Source organism: Apostichopus japonicus, chromosome 16, assembly GCF_037975245.1.
Source record: "Apostichopus japonicus isolate 1M-3 chromosome 16, ASM3797524v1, whole genome shotgun sequence".
Lineage (NCBI taxonomy): Eukaryota > Metazoa > Echinodermata > Holothuroidea > Aspidochirotida > Stichopodidae > Apostichopus > Apostichopus japonicus.
The window spans coordinates 28,977,135-29,002,290 of NC_092576.1; the positions used below are offsets into that span (position 1 = coordinate 28,977,135).

Below are 25,156 nucleotides of genomic sequence, written 5' to 3' on the forward strand. Positions count from 1 at the left end.
ATAGAATCCTCAAAATCTTTCAAAGTTCCATTTGGCCATTGCAACATCTACAAATCATTCGCCTTGTACAGATCAAATATCTCACCGTTAAGTTATGATACTTGTAAAAGGGAATAGGCAGAGACAGAAATAGCCACTTTGTATTAGTAGTCTGACAATTGATTCATCTTCGATATATGTTACTTAACACATTGGAAGGAAAATAAATAAATCGGTGAATAAATAGTAGAGCATTTCATCAAAAACTTATGTTGACATGCACATACCTAACATGGAGTAACATTTATAGATTATAGCCAGTGTTTCATTACACTCAATTGCTTGCAACTTCATGATTCCTGGAAAATTGTCTTAGTGCAAGCTCCTCAACTGGTTATGCGATAACTTCCTGGACACAGAATAGTAACATGACATTCAACACTGACAATATAAGTTATTGCTTTCGAAATCAATTGTCAATAATTTCGATTAGATGATCAAGGCTTTGTAAGGACTGAACTTTATTACTTTACGTAGAAAACTTAGAGGACAGGAAGGATACCTAAATAATTTTTTGTTAAAACAGTTTGGCTCAAGTCGAGCGTAATATTTCGTAACATATTTGTTTTACTTTTTATTGTAGAGCTATCTATGTTAACATTTTTAACAATTAGTAAGAGGCTTTGTGCTATTTGTTATGAAAAACATCTCCTATGTATTGATGTAAATCAATATGTACTTATAGGTGTTTCAAATTTGGTACATTTGCAAGTAATGCCTCCGGCAAAATATGATTGCCGGGAAAGATTTTACGTTAACAGAGCTTGCGAGTGGAACCGGGAACCGACTAAAAACTTCGTTTTACTCCCAATAGTAGTAGAATTGTTCACTAGTTTCATAAGTTCAAAAAAAATTTAATACTAAAATTTTTCTTTGATTTAGTCTCCTTTGTAAAGCTGATACTTTGTAGAAAAGTCATACAGAGTATAACCTGTCACAAAAAGCAACAATTTGATCCACTCTAAACCCTAGTTATTGAAATCGTAACCGTAAGATCATGATGCGGATATAAATTTTGTCCATCATTTTTTCTGACCTGGTTTTACAATGTAGTATTCTGTTTTAAAATACTGTAATTACTCTCTAAACTTTGCATCGATTTTCACTTCTCTTTGAAAGCTGTTATACCGTTTATTAACATAAAATTTGACCAAAATGGAAAGTTGCTTCGGAATAAGTGTAAACGTATCATATTTCGAAATTGAATTATCATATTTTTGTGTCTCCTTCATATTAAAGATTATTGACATTGTATAAATCTATAAAGAAAAAATCTATAAAATAATATTAGGCAATGTAATACGTGGTTCACTTTTTGATTGCCTACATAGATTTCAGGTTGATTGTCCATTGGAACGTTCTTGGTGGTATGCCAGTGAGTCTGTTACGCGATAAATTTCTGTCAAACATATAAAACATCACAAAGCAAATATTAATTCAAAATGAATGTGAGCAATATCTGATATTGTGATTGCTTCTTCAATATTGGATGCCACTACTGTACTTTGTGCATATATTCATATACCAACATCATTTGTTATCAGTGGAGTGCCAAGGGGGCCGGTGACAGAGCCCAACTCCAATCTTCAGTCTAGAAAGAAGTACACCACAACAATCAAGTGTCAGCCCATATTTTTCTATCTTAAATAAAATATTAGTTACCACAACCTTGCGTTGTGCTCTACCTATATAGACCTACCTTAAGTCTAAATATGCCTCAGAATGCACCACGTATACTTTTATACCTCGGCAAGACAACCCTCCCCCAACCCCCCCCCCCCCCACATTACATTGGAGTCGGCACCAACGTCCCAGGGCAGAATACACTACTGTATATACTGTTTGTATTCCTTGATTTGCTTCTGTCCCTCCCATAAAGGATGAACCCCGTACTAAACATTCATGTAGAACAAAACTTTACATTTTAATATTTGTTAGATCATATGACTCGAAATGAGTATGTAATACATAGTTACCAATAGGACCAATGCATAATCGTTCTTAGTCTTACATTTCCGTGGCATTGTTAAGTAACGTTGGTGTTACACTCAAATTTCTTAACGAACAATCAACGAGGTAAAATGTATTCTTCGTTTGATGACAGTCACACGTATGATTAGTACCGCAAGTGGTTGGCCCTGTTGAACACAATACATTAAAACAAACAGGAAATATTTTACTGCAAATTATGTTAGTGGTGCAGGAAAGCTCGATGACTACGGTTAATCTTGCTTTCTCTAAACAAGAGAGTCTTAAATATTTTCATAAATAGATAGCTCAGTTAATAAAGAAGATAAAATTGCATTCCCTTTAAGGTATCCATTATTTTGGGGCCTTATTATAATTTATATTCTATAATATGAGAAACATTAGACCTCAATGTATGATTAATGTATAAAACGATATTTAGCTGCCATATCCACAATCTACATCAGTGTACTTTGTAGGATAGTTCATGAAGCTTGCAAAATATATCAGAGATTTTTTCCCAAAAAATATGAAATCACTTTACGTTCTCGGTTATTCTTCGTCAGTTGACGCAATTTGTTGATCTAGACAATTAATGATCTAGTACTCATATGTATTGTTCCAACATATCAAACCAAAACTGGTGTTTCAAAAATATATGTACTAAACTATTCATGGTAACACAGTGAATATTGAATAACTTACTATTTTCTTTTCTTATATCTAGTTGAGTATACTGCAGGGAGTCATCCATTGTCGTTGTCGTTCCATGAACGCAGCAAAATGACATTACCAGGAGCCATAACCACATTTTGCCATGCGCTATCACATAAAAACCAGGAAATGCTATCACTATGTCACTGAGCCATTTACAATAACTAAAACACTTCTGTATGTAGAAGCCATTTAATATGAAACTGAATGTTTAAAGAGTGGTAGTTAATAATTTCCTGCAATAATTGTCCTATTCATTTTCGAAATGTTTACGTGGTACTTGTTTTCATTGTTGCTATAAATTTTGATGACTAGATGTGCTTTGTTGACTAGATGTGCTAGATGTGCTTCAATAAGGTCATAGAAACAAGTTAGATTGTTGCGAAATTCTTTGCTGTAATCAACATGAATTGAATATTAAAAACTAAACTATTCAAATCCCGGCTTTCCCTTTAGTTCTAATGAGGTTCAATACTATAATGTTGGGTGTATCAACCATTTTTGCGAGTGCAAATAATTATGTTGTTTGGGGCACAAATGAGATTTTTTTAAAAGTAGGTACGACATTTGGCTTGAGTTTAATCTGTTTAATGATATATTCTCTGTGCGGATACGCCTATCTTTAACCGACAGTGGAAACTATTATATAGCATCAATACTTTATTTCATCGATTCGTTTGAAAAAAGTAAGCCGGAAAATAGAAGATGACGTAACATGTGAATGGATATATATATATATATATATATATATATATACATATATATATACATATATTTACAGTATACGTATCATTATCGAATTGCAGACATAGAAGCCTAGAGCAGGAACCGCTATAATTTACTTAATCGGCGAGTTGGGGATGGTGACTGATATATTTATAGATTTTACATTTCCAAACATATCACTATATCAATACAACACAGATGAATATGATAATTATCAGAACAATAAACTTATATATCACTATATCAATACAACACACATAAACGATCCAATGAGCTTCGAAAAGAGGAAACATTAAATCTATAAACTATAGATAAATCCTGAAACTTAATAGAGTAAGGACAGTCGTAGTTTGACTGAATGAAGTAAGTATATGTTAATACAGACCTTAGCGATCCAAGTTGTACAAGGAACAATAAAGCAACAACTTTCGGCTGGAGGATTTTAAGTCAAATTTAAACTGCGACTTTTCCAGCTTACTGCACTTAACGCTCAGTGCAATTTTAATGTCAATATTCATTACTTTAGTTATCTTACGTAAACATTTTGATCTGAATTAAATTCGCCAGATTTATTAACAAGTTCGTATATTCTACAAACTTCAATCAAACTCTGCACGCCGTGAACAACAGATCATGCGGCAATGAAATATCTATGTTTTTACGACCGTTAGGCCTAGGGCTAGAGCTAGCCTGTCTTAGGTTCCTTCTCTTGAATAGTATCTTTCTCTCGGTCTCACCGATGTAGCTTGCGAAATTGTGTCATTTACTTCCATTGCAATAACACAGGTGTTTCAAATGTTTCCTCCGTGAAATTTTGAAAAAAAGTAGACGATACGAGTATAGGATTGCGTTAAAATCTTGATCGGGCTGCATGTGTATATCCTTAGGCAACACATCACGAAAAATTACCAGACGACTACCATGGCATCTGTCAACCGAATCAACGCCGAAGCCATAGCCGAGAAACTAGAGATCGACAACCAATGGAATCCATGACCACCAAGCAAGCCTTCATCGCCGTGAAAGACCACAAGGAAAACTTCGAGAACAACCTCCCATGCAGGCTCATAAATACGGCAAAGAGCGAAACGGGACTCATAAGCAAGGCCATCTTAGACAGGATAAACAACGCCGTAAGGACCCCCACGAAGGTCAACCAATGGAGGAGCACCTTATCTGTCATAGAATGGTTCAGGAACATACAAAACAAAGACAAACACACCTTCATCAGCTTTGACATTGTTGAGTTCTACCCTTCCATAACAAGAAGCCTACTGGAAAAAGCCATAGCTATGGCTAAAGAGCACACCCACATCTCCAACCAAGACATCCAGATCATCATGCACTCCAAAAAGTCAATCCTATTCGATAATGGCACACCTTGGAGGAAGAAAGGACACAACGACCTCTTTGATGTCACCACGGGTAGCTACGATGGGGCCGAGGTATGCGAGCTCGTAGGACTCTACATCCTAAACACCCTAGAAAAAAGAATATGGGAAGGAATGCATCGTCTATACAAGGACGACGGCCTACAAGTCTTCAAACACCAGCGGAAGTAAAGCAGACCGGATAAAAAACACCTGATCAACTTATTCAAAGAACTGGGGCTCAACATCACCATCGACTGCAACCTGAAGATTACCAACTTCCTCGACGTAACCTTCAGCTTCAACACCGGAAAACACTACCCTTACATGAAGCCCGACGACCGCCCACTGTATATATATATAGTGGGAGGCTTGGGTTCGAATCCCGGTAGAGGCTAGAAGTTTTTGCACTGTTCTGGATTTTCACACTCACCAAAATTGCAATTATATATATTCATTGCCTTCGTCGTTTACCTTCATTTCATTTAATAGTCTGTTCAAAGTATTTCTTTCGAGATCCAGCTTTGGGAATCACAAATTATTCGAGTTGGTTAGCATCATGTTTGATCTCTACAGTAAAAAAAAATGTCACCAGAACAGAACTAGATTTGTTCGATACAGGTGACAAACGCCTTCAGTGGAATTACGACCTTCCTTACCGGTTTCAAACCTCTGGACATACACTCAGCGTCCGTATTCTAGTAGTTAGGTTGTCCGCATATAAAGCGGGAGGCCCGGGTTCGAATCCCGGTAGAGGCTGGAAGTTTTTTCACTGTTCTGGATTTTCCAATTCACTGCAGTTTCAAAGATATATATATTTATACACTTATATCTCTGTTAGTTTTGGCAGTCCAGAAAACGACGTGTTGCTTAGGAAGTTAAGATCATTCCTCTGTAACATCAAATATTGTAGTTGGTGAGAATTTGCATTTGAGTTCCACAAACCAGCTGGAATTTTTGACAGTAGATTTTGCGACAGGTCCCTGTTGAAAAGCAATAACCAACTGAAGTGTTTTTTTTTTACTTTTATGGAACGAAATGCCTAGATTTTAAGGTGTGCTCTCAATGAGCAGTCCTTATTTAACTGAGGTACTTGTATAACTTACGAGTGCACATGATAGCGTTTGATCCACAATGCATGTAAGGATAACGAATATTAAAAACTATATCCTTAGAGAAAAAAAAAACAACTAAAACGTGCTGAAAAAACAAGCTAGAGAAAGTAGAAAGATATTGTACTAAGAGTAAACAAAAATTATATTCTCATATTTTTGAACAAATGCTACTACACTGTCCATGCTATATTTAAATACTTACACTTTGTAAAACATCCACTCAAAACATTTCAAGTAACTTAGATGCTAATGTGCTGACATGTTTCTTTGCAATGATAGCTAAGGTTTAGATTACTAAAAATTTACCAAAAGTTGCATAAACAATACTACAAAAGAAAACTATCGTTAAAATGTGTGTGCGTATTTTGTATGGTCTTACAAGTAACAGTTGAGCTGTAATTCACTAAAGACGTCTACTGGTAAGGATGTCATGCGATTACCCGATAACGTCCTATAAATGAAGAAACGGAATAACATTTGGCATTGTCGTTTAAAACAAATGTACCGTTTACTTACTTGACATATACCAGTGTGATCAAATAATGTAAAAACAGTTATGTACAAGTATTTGGAATGAAAGAGAGTGGGGGATGGGAGTGGTGGTCGGATGGAACTGAAATTAAATAACTGGAGCAATTGCCATAGATATCGTAAGGAAATTAATTATTTTCTTCTACAAAGGAATCAAATACATCAGTAGTACTCACAAATAGTGATTTGACGTTAGCCCATGGAAGTAAGCTTTGTTCAATACCTGAAATTTTTTATTCGACATAGTCCTGTTTTAGAAAACAAATGTATGAGTGTATAAGATTTGTGTTAATGAGAAATTTTGAAGGGGTTTGTGATAAATTCCTGTAAGTTTTCTCCTTAATTTGGTACCTGTATGGTACACGTAAATGTATAGTACACATACGGAAAGAATGTACATCACTGCAATGAATAATGGCTCTAAGTTTACGTTCTGTTCTCACTCATATCACGTGAATGAAATATATATTTTCACGATTAGTTGGTAAACCTCATTAGCTAAGGGATTTAATAGATACAATCATTCGGGCAAATGACTGACCTTCCAATACCCAAATGAACCACTATACAAAAAATAGCATGTAAGAATTTATGTCTCATTAATTATTTGAAGAAAAAAAATTGTATGTTTTATATATTTTCGTTCTTCATTGTTCCATTAACGCATTTAGCTATTTGAGTTTCCGTTCTCTTAGCTTGCTTCGAATCAGTATGCATACAGAAATACAGCATAAGCGTTACCATTTATTAATATTTGATATTTCGTTTTCCTTTTTGCACATGAATCATATACTATATGGTACATATTTTCACATTATGCAGAAGTGCAGTGTAAAAATATCCTTACTGATTCCCAACACTTTTACTGAATAGAAATCTCTCAAAAAATCTACTTCGTATACTTACAGAAATTCGATCTTTGGAGTTACTCGGAAGAATCCATTTGGTATTGTCGAAAGTTGATTGTTCCCTAGGTGTCTGGAAAGAGAAATAACAACTAGTCCTAACACAGTAAGATAGCATGCTCAGAAATGATGAAAACTTGGATAGTTGCATCAGGTTTCATTTGCGTAATTCATGGCTATACTTACAATGCTCTGAGATCAGAACAGTTGGATAATAAATCTTCGGGTAAGTACTTCAGTCCAATGTAAGAAATATATCTGATGTAGTAAAATAAATGAAGTAAAAGTAGTGTAGCAAAAGCAAAATAGATCAATTTAAATTAATCAAATGTGAAATGTCTTCTTTTGGTGATAACATGAAATTGATCAAATCGTTTTCAAATGTTGTATAACAATACCTGAGACTATGTTGTCAAATGGTTGGATTACGTTTGACAAGCTACAGAAGTGGACACCTTAAATGAATATTGGTTTGTTGTACAAGTATCATACTCCAAGGTTAAATTGAAACTCTGTATTGCTTACCAGGTAGTAAAAGCCGCATACTGTTTATACATGCAAATCGTAGACTTATGTGCGTCTTTTTGGAGCTGCTTTTCACTTGCATTTTAATACTGTCTAATCGAATGTAGTCTATTCTGTTACTTTATTTATTTGTATATATTAAATTGATCTCCCTATATATAGTTGATGTAGGGAGATAATACGATGGGGTTTAAAATAAACAACTTTATTGAACTGCGGGCCTAATTAATTTCTAATTAATATTAGTGCATAGTTAATGGTATGTACATATTTTAAATTATGACTTTAGTAGAATTGTAGCCTTGATTGTTTACAAAACAACGATATGCTTCTACAACTATTCCACAGAAAGGCTATTACAATTGCAAATATCTAAAATTCACTTTTCAGGTTTTAGTGATGATAACGTCGGCACCTTGATAGGGATGTAGATGTTCATTATTATCAAATATAATAGCCAAAGTATTTCTTCAACTTCGTGTCAACAATAGAGCATCCACGTATCACATCCAACAACATTTGTCGTCGAAAATTGTGTAATACACTAAAACGTTATCTATTTCAGTCCAACGAAGAACTAAGTTTGTTTTTCTTTTTTGACTTCGGCGTTTTGTTTCAGAACAAGAATTCAAAAGCTTGTATTCAAAATTAAATAGCCTCACAAATGGAAGAACGGGATAAGTTTGAAGTGCAGAGCTCTTTAATTGATTACTGTTTTGCCTAAAATCCCCCTTTAATAAAACCAGTTCGTTGTTGTTTGTTTTCCTTAATATAAGTGGGGGGCCGTGCATGTGTAATTATCTCTTTTCATTTCAAATTGATGCTAAAGTTTCGTTTTAAGTACCAGTGTGTAGGTAAGGCTCTGTAGAACAATATTTTTTCGAGTGTCAAGCACTCACATCAAAATTTGAGCTTTTGGGGGGGGGGTGGGGGTTCCCGACCCCCCACTGCGGCCTATGTAAAATATGAAAACTATTGTAACGTTTGATTGGAATATCCGATCTGAACATTTGAGGTATGTATGGATACAGGATCAAAAGTAGCAGATTTGACTTTAGGCATATTGCCCATAGAAGCAATAATTTTACCAGTATAGGCGCATAACCAAAAAATAGACCAAGGTTCACAGGTCCAATAAGCTGTTCTACAATATGGTGGTGAGTAACTGCTGGATAATTTCTTGAATAACTTCTTGAACAATAGTTTTAATTAAAAAAAAGTGTCAAACAAATTGACCATATAGGCCTATACATGCCAGTATAGGAAATTATTCTGGTACAGCTACTTCTCGCATTTGCACTTGCACATACGAGTGCACCTCAACTTTGTCCTCATGCATGTGCACCGGGAGCAGGTTCTTGTGCAAGTGCACTTCACATCCAGGTAGAACACATCCCTGGCGAGGGGCAGCGAGATCCAAATGGGAAGCAGCTTGCCATCCTCTTCTTTCCATCCATGATTAAAGGGGTTGTTGACCGGCATCACGGACCTTTGGGCTGTTGTCCAGATACTCGCTTGGAAGACACTCCTTTTGAGGTGTTGATCCAAAGCATCACTTGTTTGAGGAATTCTCTCCACGTCTCTGGTCTTCTGTGTGAACAACCTCATTCGCAGTCAGAAATCAGACTGCGACTTTTGACCGTTATTTCGCAATCATTAAACACTTCGCAAATGCGGTGAAATGCATTGTGGGAGCTTAGTCCATCACTACATTTCAGTACACTGCAGCTTGGATATCGTCTGAAAATCCGTTTTAATACATATTCATAGAGCAGCAATCGAATTGCTTGAACCAAAACCTTGAAGAAAAGAAGTTAAATATTCATTAAATATCTGTTTGCGACGATGTCGGACTGACGATGTGGATGAAATTCGGAAATTTCTTCGCCCCGGCTTGAAAAATAAAAACGAAACGTGAGTAAAAACCTTTCATCTTTCGAATTGCACATTTTCCATTTTCAAGAAGGTACTACCTCCATCGTTCGGTCAATGGTATAAAACAAATTGAACAATGATTTTGGGCTAAATTCGGAGTTGTTTCAGCATTCTGGGTTGAATTAAAGTGACATTTGTAAGGTTGCTCTTGATCACCGGCATCGACGTATCCTATCGTGGTTAATTGAATATGTACATGTGTGTGCACATTACCATAGTGTGTAGCCTAGGGTTATAGTTTTAAGTATTCTACAGTACAGTGTATTCATAATACGGGACCTTGTGTTTATGAATGATGTTAGACATTGTTGACGAATACAATGTCGTTTCCTTGAATTTTAGGGTAGTGCTAGTACTGTAGTGACCGAGCAGTAGGACCCTACAGTACAACTACACAATACTAGGTCTATGCTGGTAATTTTAAGTTTACTACTGACTTCTGCCACTGGTGGTTGTCAGCAATGGCAATACCTTCATACCAGCCCAGCTACTACTACTAGTAGTATTAAATGTACTAGTACATATAAAAGTACTTGAAAATTAAAAAGCTTACATTTAAAAAAAAGGTACTGCCTTGGTCGGCTCTGGTTAGTACTAAGTAGTTTTACCCGTGTGTGATTTAATCCGGTGTACCTAGATACATAGGTTGGTCGAGTCAGTCACAGGTGAACATTGGTTCTGTACTGAATTTTTGTACATTGTTCGCAACACATTTTGGTAGTATTCTTTTGTGTGTGAATTCATATTGCACTTATTTTTTTTTTTTTGGTTGTGCATGTGCCCATTTCACTTTGTTTCAAAGTTCTTCAACTTGTACTGTTGTATGTCTCTGTCATTTTCAGAGAGAAAATGCATTTACAAGTTCCACTACAATGTTACGTAATATGGGCTTGTTGCAATGATCTCTGCCTGTTGCATTTAAAAGCAATGTGAAGTCATTCGTCATGTGACTTTATATATTGTCTCATATTATCCAATGTTCTGTTCATATTTATTTTTGCTTTCTTTTATTTTCAGGATTCTTTCTGCATCTGCAGGTTGGATTCTCCTATGTGGGCAGTTGGGATATAGTACATGCATCGATATTCGAGACAATTGTAGCCTGCAATTATTTCAAGTTGCTTCCTTAATGTGTTTTATTTTTACATTATTCACAGTTTCAACAAATATGCATGTGTAAAATAAAAACCCCACCATATTATCTTCATTGTCATACATCATGTGGCCAAATATTGATGCAATTGCACGTGGTTGTTTTTGTAGGTCCAGGTTGAAATAATGTTGCGGTGGAATGGAAAGTCAATTGTGCATCTTTTGTTCCTTGCAGAAAGTACACGAACCTAAGCATTTAATAAGGCTCAAGTTGATTTTTGTGTTTATGCATATGTGACACCTACCTTTGATAATTCACTCTGTAGACACAATCTAATGGGTAAAAGTGACCTGTTCTTGTTGCTTTGTCACAGGGTCAAACCTGACAAATTTCAAATAATGACAAGTCGTGGTACTCATCATGAATACTAATGAGGCCACAATTTCAAAGTTAATGTTTCAAAAATATAGTCCCAGCAATTGGTCTAACAGCATTGAGACATTGTCGTTGTTGGCCGATGACAGGTAAATGATAATATTTGGTATATTGATTATGTATATTAATGAGGGGATGTGGCTTAATACTAAGATTGGGAGGCCCATTAACCCTATACAGTAATATGGCATTTGGTCACCAAGGTATAATAGATATTTTAATTAAAGCTTCTTTCAACAAGCTACTAATCAAGTCATTTCCAGTCAAGAGTGTAAAGTAATGTGTTAGTTCACATACAATTTTTTCCAAGTCAGATCAATTTGCTGGTCCTTGCAAAAACGCAAGTGGAGAAATTGTGAAAGTTTTGCTGTCGCACAGGTTGTTACACTGTTACTTCACCCTGAATTTTCTCGTTACATATTTGCTGACACCTCATAAACATCTTAATGTGCTTGCTAAGAACAGAAGTAAAATGCTAAAGTCAGTTTTGTCAATCTCACTCACATTAACTTACCAAACAATTATTTTGTCATGAGTGTTTGTTCATTGAGCATGAAACATTTCCTTTACTTTGGCCGTACCAAAATAGTTCATTGAAGACATCCAATTCTTTCAATTAAAATTTCATTTCACCTTTTAACTTACATTTATGGAAAAGCGTCTTTATACTGTATCTGTTGTGTTGCTTTGAAGTGTTTCGAATGATTTCTAAAGGTAGTCAGTATAGGCCCCAAATTATAGCACGCTATAATTGCTCGAAGTTTTCAAAAAGTACTTTCCTTGAGGTCTTTACTCTTCGAATTGTTCTCAGACATTTTGAGGAACAAACAAGGTGACAGAATGTCCCAGTGAGGAAAAATGCAAATAGTTTAAGAATTTTGACAAAGGTGACCATACTTGAATATGTAGCATATTTGTGGCAAATACAGCATGGTAACATTATTTTTTATGTGTTTCAAATCAATTTAAAATTGAGGTTTTCTAATGAGCAACTATCAAAAGTATAGTGTGTTCATATATTAGATGAACAACACCTTAGTACAAACTACTAAGTATTGCTTAACCTCTTCTCTAATTTTAAACAAGTAATTCTTTTAAGGTTTCTTTTAAGGTTTCTTTTAACATTTTTTGAAGGCGATCAGTCTTTCAGGTAAAAGTAATTTTCCTCCAATAAAAGAGAAATTCCTTTACAATTGGTATTCTATTTGATTCTTTGTTTGTCAAAGGTGTCAGAAGTTGGATCTTGTACCTCATACCACATGTCCATAAGACTAATAATATTTACAGCTCCTTAAAGACAAACATGCTATTCTGCTCCTCTGTACCTTTAATTGCAGTCTCTTGCAAGAAAGTGATTACAGTTATGCAGTTGCACATACTTATCCATCACGATGCAAGTTATGCAACAGGCGGATACCTCCTGTGGGTGGGGATTGTTCCTATCAATAATTACTTTGACTTTACCTCTCATGGGATGCTAAGGAATATGCAGTGCAATGTTACTATGATAAGGTTAAGCACATGCAGAGAAATTAATTCGCGAAAGTAACCACACCCCCACTCTTTGAATTGCATGCTCAAGGTTTCAGAAAGGGTGTGATGTAATATGCTAAGCACATCACTTGTCTGAGATCACCCACCACCTCCCCCAGCACACACCATCGTTGAAACGTGCAATTGAAACCGAACCAGGTCATTGAGCATCGTCTGCTACGTATTGCTTATGAATATCCCTGCGAACCGTGGAAACGAGTTGAATGTAGAGCTGGATCATATGATGCTAACTTCTATACAAATTCAGTCATCACTGAATTTTTCTAACATCACTCGATGCCGTGTGGACTGAATTTTGACCGGTTGTTTTCTAGCAACCTGAAATTTTACGAATGTTTTCATTTGTGGTATGGATTGATCCAAGCAAAAACCTATATAAACCTATTACATCTGCTAAAATCGATCGAAGTATGTACATTGGCTTCTGTGTTGTTGCATTCCAGCGCATACGCTGTGCAAAATGTATAGCTGTATATAGGATGCTAACTTGTTAAAATTTCAAAGATGGCGGCCCAACATCACCCGCGAGCATTGGAGACATGTGAAATGAATTGTGATCGGCCGTTTTCAAGCAGACTGTGATAATTGACGGATGTTTCTGTGTTTAGAATGAAATTATCTAACTGTTTGTGAACATTTGGCGTTTGTTCCGGTATTTTAAGTCTTTTATGAGTCGATTTCATGATCGGTCGCTACGGCTTTTGCAGCCGTGACCTAAATATCACCTGTAATTTAGCGGATTTCCTGTGAGCATTTCTGTTCGAATTTATCGCTAGTGGTAAGTCAGAAACCTTTTTATCTTAGTTTTCAGGTTCAGTAGACATTTGAATGAGGTTTTAATGAAAACAACACATTTATTTCAACATTTATTTCTCGTATCTCACTGAACGATTACCGCCGAAATTCAAATGTGTGACGTCACCAAAGCTTAATAAATTCCGGCGAACCTTGGGTCTGCTTCCCAACTGTCGGACGAGGTCAACGTCACTTTCCTCGTTTGACTCATTGGAGTACAGTCTACAAACAAAGTTCCTTGTCACTTCTTTCAGCTTTGGCGATGTTTGGAATGGAGTATGGACGATAGTTGCAAATTCCTCCATGAGGGTTGGAACTTTCCTGCATTAACTTGCAGCAATATCGCTTACCCTTAAACTTGAAGGAAGACGTGCTGTCTGATCCAGTGAATGCGTGAAAGAGGACCATTGCTTTGCAAGTTGTCGTGCCCAGGCTTGTAGCGATTGTATTCAGGGAGATAATTCTTGATGTCTTTCCCGCCTTGAAGGAGATCCAGACCTCTGCCGCCGGATTCATAGCCATGATGTGATGAAAATTACTCAGAAGAATTACGACAACATCTCCAGTATGAAACATCCCAAGTGACGATGTTTGGAGGGCGTGGAGAAGATGTACTAGGACATGAGTGTCCGCTTCCTCGTGGTTGCATTGATCCATCGGTAGACTGTTTCCAACATGGTGAACTTGATCACCTGCAGTAACGTAGACATTCTTGTCATCTGGGAACTGTCCTGTTATCTTCTTTGACAGGAATGAGAACAATTCCTTCTTGTTATCAGCGTTCGCCAGAAACTTCTGCCAATTTCCGGGGATTCTGGCAGTACCATTTACGCGTTTTCGGGTGCCTGTTCCTTGTTTTTCCCTTGTGCCTCCTTTGATTGTCAGTACCCGATACTGGTCCCAGACAATGTATACTCTTGTCGATCGTTTCAAGTCGTGGGAACTCTTGGGCAGAATACCTTGTCGAAATATGTATCAAAGGCCTTGCCTTGGAAAGTTGTACCAGGAAGGGAGTGTATCAGTACTCCACCGTCAATAACAATGAAGTCGTAAAGATCTGGCGCAATCAGCTCCTTGTCGACAGAAATGGTGCTACTTACACTGGTTTCCATGATGTATACCAACAAATCTGATTTGGTACAATAATTGAGAGACCCTTCGGATGACAACGCAGGTGGGTATGGGGAAGATTCGTGACGAAAAAACTCCTCCAAATCACCCCCACGGCTGTCTAGCCCAACAAAGGCTTGCCCATATAGCTCTGCATGACGTTTGAAGTGCTGCATTCTTAGCTTAGTTGCTGTCCTCTTTGTTTTCTTCTCATGGAACAACAGTAACTTATTCCGCTTGATCGGTGCTGTCAGAAGTGTAACATTTGAATCAAGCACACTCTCACTGAAGTTCTTGTACTGCCCTTGTCCCATAGATTCGAATTTATAATGCAAAAAATCTACGACCTCCAGCGACTTCTTCCTTAATGAATTGGAGCAATTCATTTTCTGTTGTAGCCTCAAGGTTTTCGCTAGTCATTTCTTGTTACAAATTGCATCGTAACGTCGGGTGAACCATGTGTAGCAATTCCGATGATACTTGGCTTCAATGGCGACCAGATCACCTTCTGCCATGAGTGCCTCGATACGCTCTTCTCCCCGTGCGACTGCCTTTTGGTGAATTTGTCGGGTGAGTTCAACCTTCTGGAAAGAAGGGTCTGCTGCATTTGTTTCGTCACCACCGAAGAGACACAGATTACGATTAACAGCTGCACTAGTCCGCCGAGTTCTTTTTCTTGCAGGAGGCAATCCTTCATAATGACGTTTATTTGCATGATCTAGTGCTGATGCCCTGTACAGCTGACGGCATGATTTATGCCAGGATGCCTGATTCCTCAGCATGGATTCTGCATCTGGAATTTCAATGTCTGGGTGGGGAGCAGCACTAATCGCCCTGAACTGACGTACAAGGTTTGTGATTTGTGTGAAGGCTCCCTCTCTTCGACTGGCGACTGGATTTGAAAGAGGACATACAAGCTCTTCCTCCGTTTGTTTTTGGCAAAGAATGCACAGCTGCCATCTCCTTGTCCCAGCCATCTCAGAAACGATCTGGACAGACAGCAAGGAAAAAAAAATATGAAATAACTGTCATCTATTGCATAAATTGATCTGCACTGCAGTGAAAAACTCCCATTTCAACTTCACAGCCATCCATGATATCTGAAAACTGTAAAAAGAAAGTGATCAACATAATAAAGGGTTTTCTTCGGTTTGATTTTGAAAAAAAGGCAGACTAACCCTAGCTCGTTGACACAGCCCAAATAAAAAAAAATTGGAAAAAGATGAACAGGAGAGAGATAAAATAATACCCGATTTGCGTCATTACTTTTTGAATTTAACGTCTCATTGGTATAAATTATCATATAAAATATGCTCCAACCATATTTATTTAATTTCTTCAATTACGCTTGCATAAATACCTAGGTTAAGACACCAAGATCACCATTATATGTTGAGAAGGACAGAATTTAAGAGGAACAATGCGAAAAAAAACCGAAATTGCAGCCAGTTTTGATTTCCAGCATACTCAAAACATGTTTCAACTCCAATTTATTCCTTACACATAATTAGCTTAAACCCTTTATATTTACCCTGTGACGTATTTAGAGAGGGGCTAGGACACCATAGCCCCAACCCTCAATCTCCCAGTAATACATTCTAAAACATCAAAATTATATGCTATTTTTCTCGTGGACCCCACAGGATCTTTGCCTCAGTACCTCACCAGGGGCCCTGGACCACACACCTATAGGCAGTGGTGTTACTAGGATCTGGGTCCCAAATGGGTCTTTTGCGTGACAGGGGGCATGTTGGGTGACAGGGGGCCGGCGGTGGGTATTAATAATAGAATATTTGAAGAAAGGCAAGTTACGACCTCCTCCCACTATTTTCAAACAAAACATTACGCAAAGCAAAAAGAAAATAAAAGGTCTCCAGAATTCCAGAATATAAATTAGAATTAATTCGATGGAATATGCAAAAACTTTCTGACAAAAGTTTGACACTTTCACGAGGGGGCCGGTGACACTGACTGCACCAGAGCCCTTATGCTTCTTGCTACGCCACTGCCAACAGGAACAAAGCTATAATAGTTGCGGCGTCGTAAAGTTTTTCGGAATATCTGACGTCAGACACTTGCATGACCTCCCTCCCCCTCATAAAAAAGTTCTGGCAACGCCATTGCAAATATATCTGCTTTGAAACTGTTGAAGCCTACTTCAAAAGAAGTGGTCGTGTTTTATTCCTATGGGACGTATTTCTGGTCCCATAATTCCACTACCGCGGAAGGATCGCCCTCAACAGGGCCTTTGCCAGACTTGACTGACTGTGGGGAGGGGGGGGCAAACACGCAAAACTTTCGGAAGAGCAAAAAAAAGGTCACCATGTCAAATTTTCATACTTTTTCGGAAAATAATTTTCTGGAGAGCTAAAAAAAAGCCCACCGCATTTAACTGGGGGATCTTCATATTTTTCGGAAGCAGAAATTTCTGAAAAAAAAGAAAAAAGAAAAAAAGGGTCACCGAATCAAACAGTTCCCTGTGGCGACGGCCTTGGCCCCCAGGATATCATGGGGTCATTCCAGGACTTTCTGGGGCGATTCTCTGTTCCCGTCATTCTGTTACCGGTGGAGAAGCGCCCTATGGAGTCTACACACTTAAACAATTAGATTAGGCCTGTCCCTTAATTAGGCCATTAAATCCGGAAGTGGATTTAAACTTTCAAAGCAATTCTACGCTAACCCAAACCACTCTCACTGATTCAGCTAAAGGCCTATGATATTACTATTTCTAAACAATATCCGAGGCCTACACCAAATTTAATCGTAAATTACTTACTTTTTCACCCGTTTTCTGTGTCAGGTTTTCAATGTGTAATTAGTGTGTAAATCAATGGCAGCTTGATATTGTCACCACTGACTTTTCGCGCCACTGACTTTACGCGCACTTCAGTCAGCTAAATTCGCAATCGAAAGGCGAACTAAAGGAAACTATAAAAGTTGACCTCGGATGGGGTTCGGTGTGCTGTAAGCTTGCAGGTGAATTACCAATTCCTGCCCATACACCCCTAATCCAGTTTTTTTCTAACCAAATTTGGGGGAGGGGGTGGGAAGTGGTTTCTTTTAAGGATGTTGACCTTTCCCCCCCCCCCTCCTATGGAGCCAATTTAATTTGAGTATTGGTCCATAGGCATACTTAAAAAGTCTATGGAGTATTATGGTCCAATTTTATTTTGGAATTATGAGCTTTTTCCAGGAAAAATTGTAATTCACGATTTTCGATGGCGGCCATTTTGGATAATGGGCAAAACAAAAATCTGAGTGCTTGACACTCGAACCAAAATTGTTTTATAGACCCTGACCTTCAAATTAGTAGTGAAAACGAAACTTTTGCATCAACTTGAAAATCGTTATGATACCATGAAATAAATATATGATTATACGAACAGATATTGTGGTTTCTTGTTGTTCCGAACCAGTTTCTCCGGTAGTTTGACCAATTTGTTGTGACTAAGATTACTGCAAGTAACAACATTGAATCGTCAAAAGCAACAGGTAGGAATGCGTCAAATATACTTTTCACTGAAATACTTGACAGTTTAAAGTAAAGTAGATTAGTCAAAATATGTGAAAATTACCTAAGACTACAATCCTTGTTTCAGAGTCTTTGAAACAAAGGTTGTAGAAAGCAAAAGAATAACATTTAAGAAAATTAGACATTCAGTGTTTTTACATCATCAATGTGCATAATTAGCTAATATGTATATATTAATCAGTATTACGAGAATTAAGAAAATACTTGTAAAATGGTCAATCTTTGATGGATTTTCATGGGAGGTATGTGCATAATGTAGTATGCCTATTAGACTGATTAAGACAATATTGTTCATAGGTGTTCGTAAACTACAATTTTTTTAACCATTCTCACTAGCTGCAGTCAATACACCTGGTAATCGCTTCGTGTTAAAAGACAAAAAAAACTGTAGCTGAAATATATGCTTGGACCACAGAAAATGTGTTCATCTGTCACTATGACAACTGTAATACAAAATGGCACACGTGTACAAGCAGCTTACACTTCTTTGGTTGTTCTAGCAAAGTATAATATTGTTCCTTCCGTTTTATTATTTTTTTTTTTAGATGTTTAATATAACTTTAATATAACTCACATGGTTTTCAATTTCGTTGCAGTGATGAAAGCATTCCAATCAATATAAGTCAAATTGTTCATTGATAAATATCTAAAGAAAGAAATTCAAAGAAATCTTTGACAGCATCACAGATGATAATGCATATCTGTTCATGAGTTATATTGTGTTACAACCATAAAATACAAAAAAAGAAATTAAGTATCACTAGTAAACATAATAATAAAGTAACCGCTTATAACGCGCCATATCTGTCAACCTGAAGCTCCTGACACAGATAATGAGAAATATTTTATACTATACAGACTCGCTATGAAATGAAAGTAGCTAAATAGAGTTAATCAAGTATAGTTAAGGGTTCAGACAAAAAGGAAAGTGTTCAGTTGAGATTTGAATTGGGTGAGGTAGCTTTCCTGCCGAATGCTAGGAAGTAGCGAGTTCCAGAAGGTTGACCCACATGCGGAAAAAGATCGGTGTCTTCAATAGTGTTGTTTTCTAATCTAGTCTAGTCTTACTAAAACATGAATACGAAGATGAAAACAAAGACAAATGTTTGATCTGTTTCCTCAAAAATATACATCAGATGACAATGATTTAATCTTGTTTGAACGCAGTTTGAAGTATATTAATTTTTATTTTCGCATTTCAGTTTAATTTTATCATTATTATAAATATAGCATGATGATAATACCAACATCTACGTTACTTAAATATGCTTCCGTTATCAAACATTTCACCTCTTGCAGGACTATAATCATTTCATTGTGCGGAATAATCAAGTATAATATGCTGTGTACTTTGAAATTGTTAAATTGGTGTCTTCAATTATGAAAATCTTGTACGGTACTATGAAATAAAATAATAATACGAACATCGATTGTAAATTCTCGTTATTCCAAACCAATTTCTCCGGTAGTTCGACTAATTTGTTGTGACTAAGGTCACTGCAAGTAACAAAAATGTATAGTTAAAAGCAAAAGGCAGAAATGCGTCAACCTTGCCACATTATTTATTAAACAGTTTGAAGCAAAGTAGATTATTGCATTGTAACTACTAATTTCTTTGAAACAAAGGTTGTAGAATACAAAATAATTACATCTCGGAAAATTAAGCATTCACTGTTTTTACATCATCAATGTGCATAATTAGCTAATATGTATATATTAATAAATATAACTAGAACTAAGTTTTGTGCATGATTTATAATATTGGGGTGATTGAGACAGTATTGTTCATAGGTGTGTACCAATAATATGGAACCTCCCTCACTAGCTGCAGTCAATACACCTGGTAATCGCATCGTATTAAACGACAAACAAGAACCAGGAGCTGAAATGTATGATTGGACCACATAGATTGTCTTCATCTGTCACCATTACAACGGCAATAAAAATGTCACATATATCACGTGTACAATTCAACACACACTTCCTTGGCTGTTCTAGCAAAGTATATTCTTGTTCCCTGCGTTTATTTATATTTGTATGCAGATATTTAATATAACTTTAATATATCTCACATAGCTTTCAATTGTGTTGCAGTATTGGAAGCATTCCAATGAATAGAAGTCAAATTGTTCATTGATAAATCTTTATAGAAAGAAATTGAAAGAGAAATATGACAGCATCACTGATGATAACGTTTATCTGTACGTGAGCAATATTGTGATACGACCATAAAATATTCACATCATATTAACTATCACTAGTTTAACTAAACCAATGATATTCAAAAATAAATGACACATGTTTGATCTGTGTCCTCAAGATAGTAAGCAATCTTTGTTGAAGAAATTGTCTGGTTGATGATTTTGATACATTGTCTTCATAGTTCTTTATTCTAACCATGTAAAAAATATCCCCATTTGACATTTTCTTCTTGTAGAAATCTGGGTTTCAAATTCACCAGTTTCTCACCAAAAGCACCGTTTGTTCCAACGCATCAGTTTGGTGCATGGCGTTGGGCGAGCAAATAGGCAAACCGAGCGACTTGAAGTTAGCACACCCATTTACGCAGCAAATACACTCTCGCGTGTACACACACAGGTGATTGCCTATTATATATTAACGTACACATCGCGAACGTACGTAGTCTTCCACGCCCAGTTGGTTGCACATAATACACAGTCACACTGAAACCACATTTCATAAACCGTGATTAGAAATCGCTGATATAAAATTCACAGAAAAATGTTACAGTAAAAGGAAGCTTGAAAGTGTTTGGAATATCGAAAGATGGAACTAAGCGGAATCAGAATATAGAGCAGAATTTAGTACCGAGAAGCTTAGGCTTCGCAGGACTGTACGATTGTAAACGTAAGAGTATCCTAAATGTGAACATTCTTCACATTGGAGATGGACAACGCAATGCAAAAACAACGAAGAGTCTGCTGTTCAAACATATATTGTGTTACACAACAATCACGAAATCACTGATACACTGCAAATTCATAGGCGTAGGAGCCTAATTTAATTTGGGGGGACTGTAACGACTTGCCAGAAAAATATAACCAATATTTTTCGCGCGGTCCGAGCGTGTTCAACATGTTAATGTGCATTTCATATAGGCATTCATCGGTTATTACATCGCATGCCGATAACCGATGAATGCCTATATGACATGCACATTAAGATGTTGAACGCGCGCGAAAAATTTTGGTTACATTTTTCGTGTTATTACCCTTCCATATTGTTTATAATTATTGGGGAAGTCGTTACAATAATAACGATAATAATAATATCAGTTTAACCATGGAAAAACATATTGCAAATTATTCTTCTTTCGGTAGGTGCCCGAAAAAAATCTCAGCATATTGCCCGAATTTTCACCCCAAAATATTGAAAAACACATTGCAAATTATTTTTCTTTCAGTAGGTGACCGAAAAATGCTCAACATATTGCCCGAATTTTCAGCAAAAAAATTGAAAAAAAAAAACACTGCAAATTATTCTTCTTTCAGTAGGTGCCCGAAAAATTCTCAGCATATTGCCCGAATTTTCACCAAAAGTTTTGGATTTGGGGGGCTGCAGCCCCCCCCCCCCCCCCGCCTCCTACGCCTATGTGCAAATATAACAGATTAACGGGTTTTTTTTGAGTATATATTATTTATAATAAATTTCACGAAAATTAATGGAGAAATTTATCTGTATTCAAACGCGGTTTTTTGTTGTGATTACTGTAGGAACTGAATGGAACGTGGGTTATGTCGTAATCTGCATTTGCAAATATGACGTCACGTTCGCCACGGTATATTTGAAACATCCATCCTAAAAGATGAAAAAAAAATTGTTTCTCTGTCAAACGCATCATTAGCGTTCTCATATTTTGAATTTTTTTTTGGTAAAAGTATTAATCGTTTTTCAAGGTAACTTCTAAAGGCTACCAGACAATTCTCTTAAAAATTGTTATGATGATATGAAAGTATGACATCAATAATATACATCGGATGAAAATACATCATTTTTTTGGTGAACGCAGTATGAAATATGGTGATATTTTGTTTTTCAATTAATGATTATAAACAGTGGGAGGTATACTGGATTATTGCATATTAAAGTGACAGTACTTTTCACAAAATTACAACCGAAAACGAAATAATATCAAACTTACATTTTAGTTACATTCGAAGGGATGTCAGTAGGGACATCGTGTAGGCTCCTATTAGAACAATCCATTGCGTAATAGTTGTATGTTTTATGACAAAGGCATTTTGCAATACCCCCGCATGCAGTTCCAGGAACTTTAAAGGGAGTAATAATAATAATAATAATAATAATACAAATAATAATGATATGTACATACACACAGGCGATCCTTTCAATTTGTCATTGAAAGGATTGTTCTTCGTTTTATTGATTAATATTCAATTTGGTTCAGAAACACAATATGTTTGTTGTGTCAATACCGCTTCAACTTCATCCTTGCTGTGATCACGTGTTTATGTTTTTGTTAGATATTTTTGGACCACAATCAGTATAAACTCAATTACGACTGCAATTACTACAAATTATCTATCATGACATATACGCCTTGGGCTCAGTAAAGTACGATTGTATAATCACCTAACTTCGATAGTTAAGTATATACTTTAATTCAAGAGGACTGCAATAGGTTTCGCACCAATTAGCAAATAATACACTTAAACAAGATTTAATGAACGTAAAATGTATTTGATCGTTTAATTTTACCTTCATTTCCTTTCACAATTATATTAATGTGAATAGTGTAGAGGCAAAGCAATATTGTCAAACTCTTAGCATTCTGAAAGAAAAGGAAGCCACATTCACCTTTCGTTTTCAAACTAACGATGACTATAAAATAATTCACTTGATAAAATGAAACGGGAAGCTTCTTACAGCCTTTTTAAACTTGCGAAAGTATAAGAAAACCGAACATTTATGTCACGATGTAAATTGAGTTGTGATTCCCACGCAAAAGTAAGGAACATTTTCAGCCAAAATCAATATTCCATAGTCTCGGAATACGTTATTTGGGACGCGAATTCCTTGACATCGAGAGTGCCACTATTATTTTAATACGAGAAGGTCTATAATTGTCGTGTCGCCCTAGGCAGAAGCTGTACTGTGTCAAATAGGAAGGGTAAAAATAGTGGTGAAATATATGTAACTGACTTTCATGCAGAATAATAATATATGTTGCAATTTTTTGGCAAATTTTAATTAATATTTCAGAATTGTTTCTATGTAGGTTGTACCCACATACACGCTACGTATTTATAATTTGGAGCTGGAGCAACTGTAAGCAGCCCGTCTTGATTCAGCAATGCTAATTCGAAAAATGCCAAAGAAAAAAACAGTAGGAAAGAAACAATCAAATCTAGATGAAGCGAAATATATAATGAAAGCAAAACAGGAAGAAAGCAAAAGCCTAGATCCAAACAATATAAAATAGAACCAAAGCAGGAAACTTAACATTTTTACATCCTGCATGATCACACTTGTTTACAGCTTTAATTAGTATATTGAGATATCTTGTAAAAGGAAGTACATTATCTTATAATTTAATATCTTTCTGTATTTAAAGTATTCAATATTTTCAGACATCATGGAAACATCGTGATACCATCAAATCTGTCTTGTTTGCTGAAACGTGTTTTTTCAAGTAAAATGTTCATACAGTCGGCGAACCGTACGTTAAAGAAAAATTGTACTATAGACGCTGTTGAATATGTGTGCTCTCACCTGTACTCGAAGATTTTTTATTCGCACAAGAACAGATACTTGTCATTGCTTTGTTAAATGAGGATAACTTCCCATTAAATTTTCAAAAACCTCTTCTACACAATTGTACATTAACACATCTTCATGTGCCAAGTGCATCGATAATTAAATGTTTGCATTTTCAAAATTGGCCCACAGTGCTGTTATTATAATAATCGTGTCCTCGTATCTTATTTGGGACAATGTAGTCGTAACCGGGGCACTTTTGTCACGTTGCTAATTGCGTAGTCAGAGAACAGTGATATAATCATGTAATAGAGCTAAATGACCTTTAAGCTGCGTTATTGTTGTTTTCTTTTGTAAATGTGTTTATTCGACAATGTTGACGTATCCTAACATCGTTTGTACCCTTACTGCGTTACATTGTGTTAGGCTGCGTACACCCACCAGTCTTTGTAAACTACAAGGTGGTTCTTGTCCTGTGTATTATAGCATAGACTTATCGTAAATAAAGATAAAACATTAGCAACACAGTTATGAATGTTAATACAACATTATTTATTTGTAGTATGTTACAAAACCCAGTGAAAATACTCGTGTCAATCGCTTACTTATTACTACAAGGCTGTCCTACTATATCATGTCCTACTATAACTTATGAACTAAAATAAACATAAACAATACATATGACTTACTTTGTACTTTCTACGACAATCTAGCAACTATGTTATTGCCTACGTAGACTATTACTGCACCTAAAGTCGTACTTAACTAACACAACCTTCAGCATTTAATATGTAGTCGCTTTATGTTCTAAAATCATATGTTCGTCATATATATTTGCCAACATCATTTAGTATCATCATTATATCATCATTGCTAACCGACATCATTTTTGTGATAAAAATGTTAACTTACGTCAAACGTATACCCCATCTTTAGACAGTCAGACAGCCACACTGTTAATGATGCCGAATTGATTGATGCTTGTATATGTTGCACGAGTAGCTATAGACAGTAGACTGGAGTTACGCTATTTACCTATACTGAATCGGTGAAACAGTGTTTAATTAGAG

General features: G+C 36.2%; 1 protein-coding gene across 4 annotated transcripts; it reads right to left on the bottom strand.

The window, feature by feature from the left end:
• Positions 1-1,416: 1,416 nt before the first annotated feature.
• Positions 1,417-25,156, bottom strand: LOC139982913 (uncharacterized). Of its 4 annotated transcripts, none has more exons than XR_011798425.1 (14): positions 24,999-25,156; positions 23,088-23,160; positions 22,510-22,639; positions 20,420-20,491; positions 19,773-19,844; positions 18,922-18,993; positions 18,200-18,271; positions 7,555-7,626; positions 7,370-7,441; positions 6,640-6,711; positions 6,312-6,383; positions 5,477-5,800; positions 2,051-2,829; positions 1,417-1,438 (listed from the first exon to the last, which is right to left on the bottom strand). XR_011798425.1 is itself a non-coding variant. In XM_071996113.1 (12 exons), the coding sequence occupies exons 1-12, from the start codon at positions 25,014-25,016 to the stop codon at positions 2,156-2,158; spliced, it is 819 nt and encodes a 272-aa protein (XP_071852214.1). In that variant the 5' UTR covers positions 25,017-25,156; the 3' UTR covers positions 1,842-2,155. The 4 variants fall into 4 exon arrangements, 1 of the variants encoding a protein (XP_071852214.1); XR_011798424.1 differs by lacking the exon at positions 1,417-1,438 and having other exon boundaries at positions 1,842-2,177; positions 2,713-2,829; XR_011798426.1 differs by lacking the exons at positions 1,417-1,438; positions 20,420-20,491 and having other exon boundaries at positions 1,842-2,177; positions 2,713-2,829.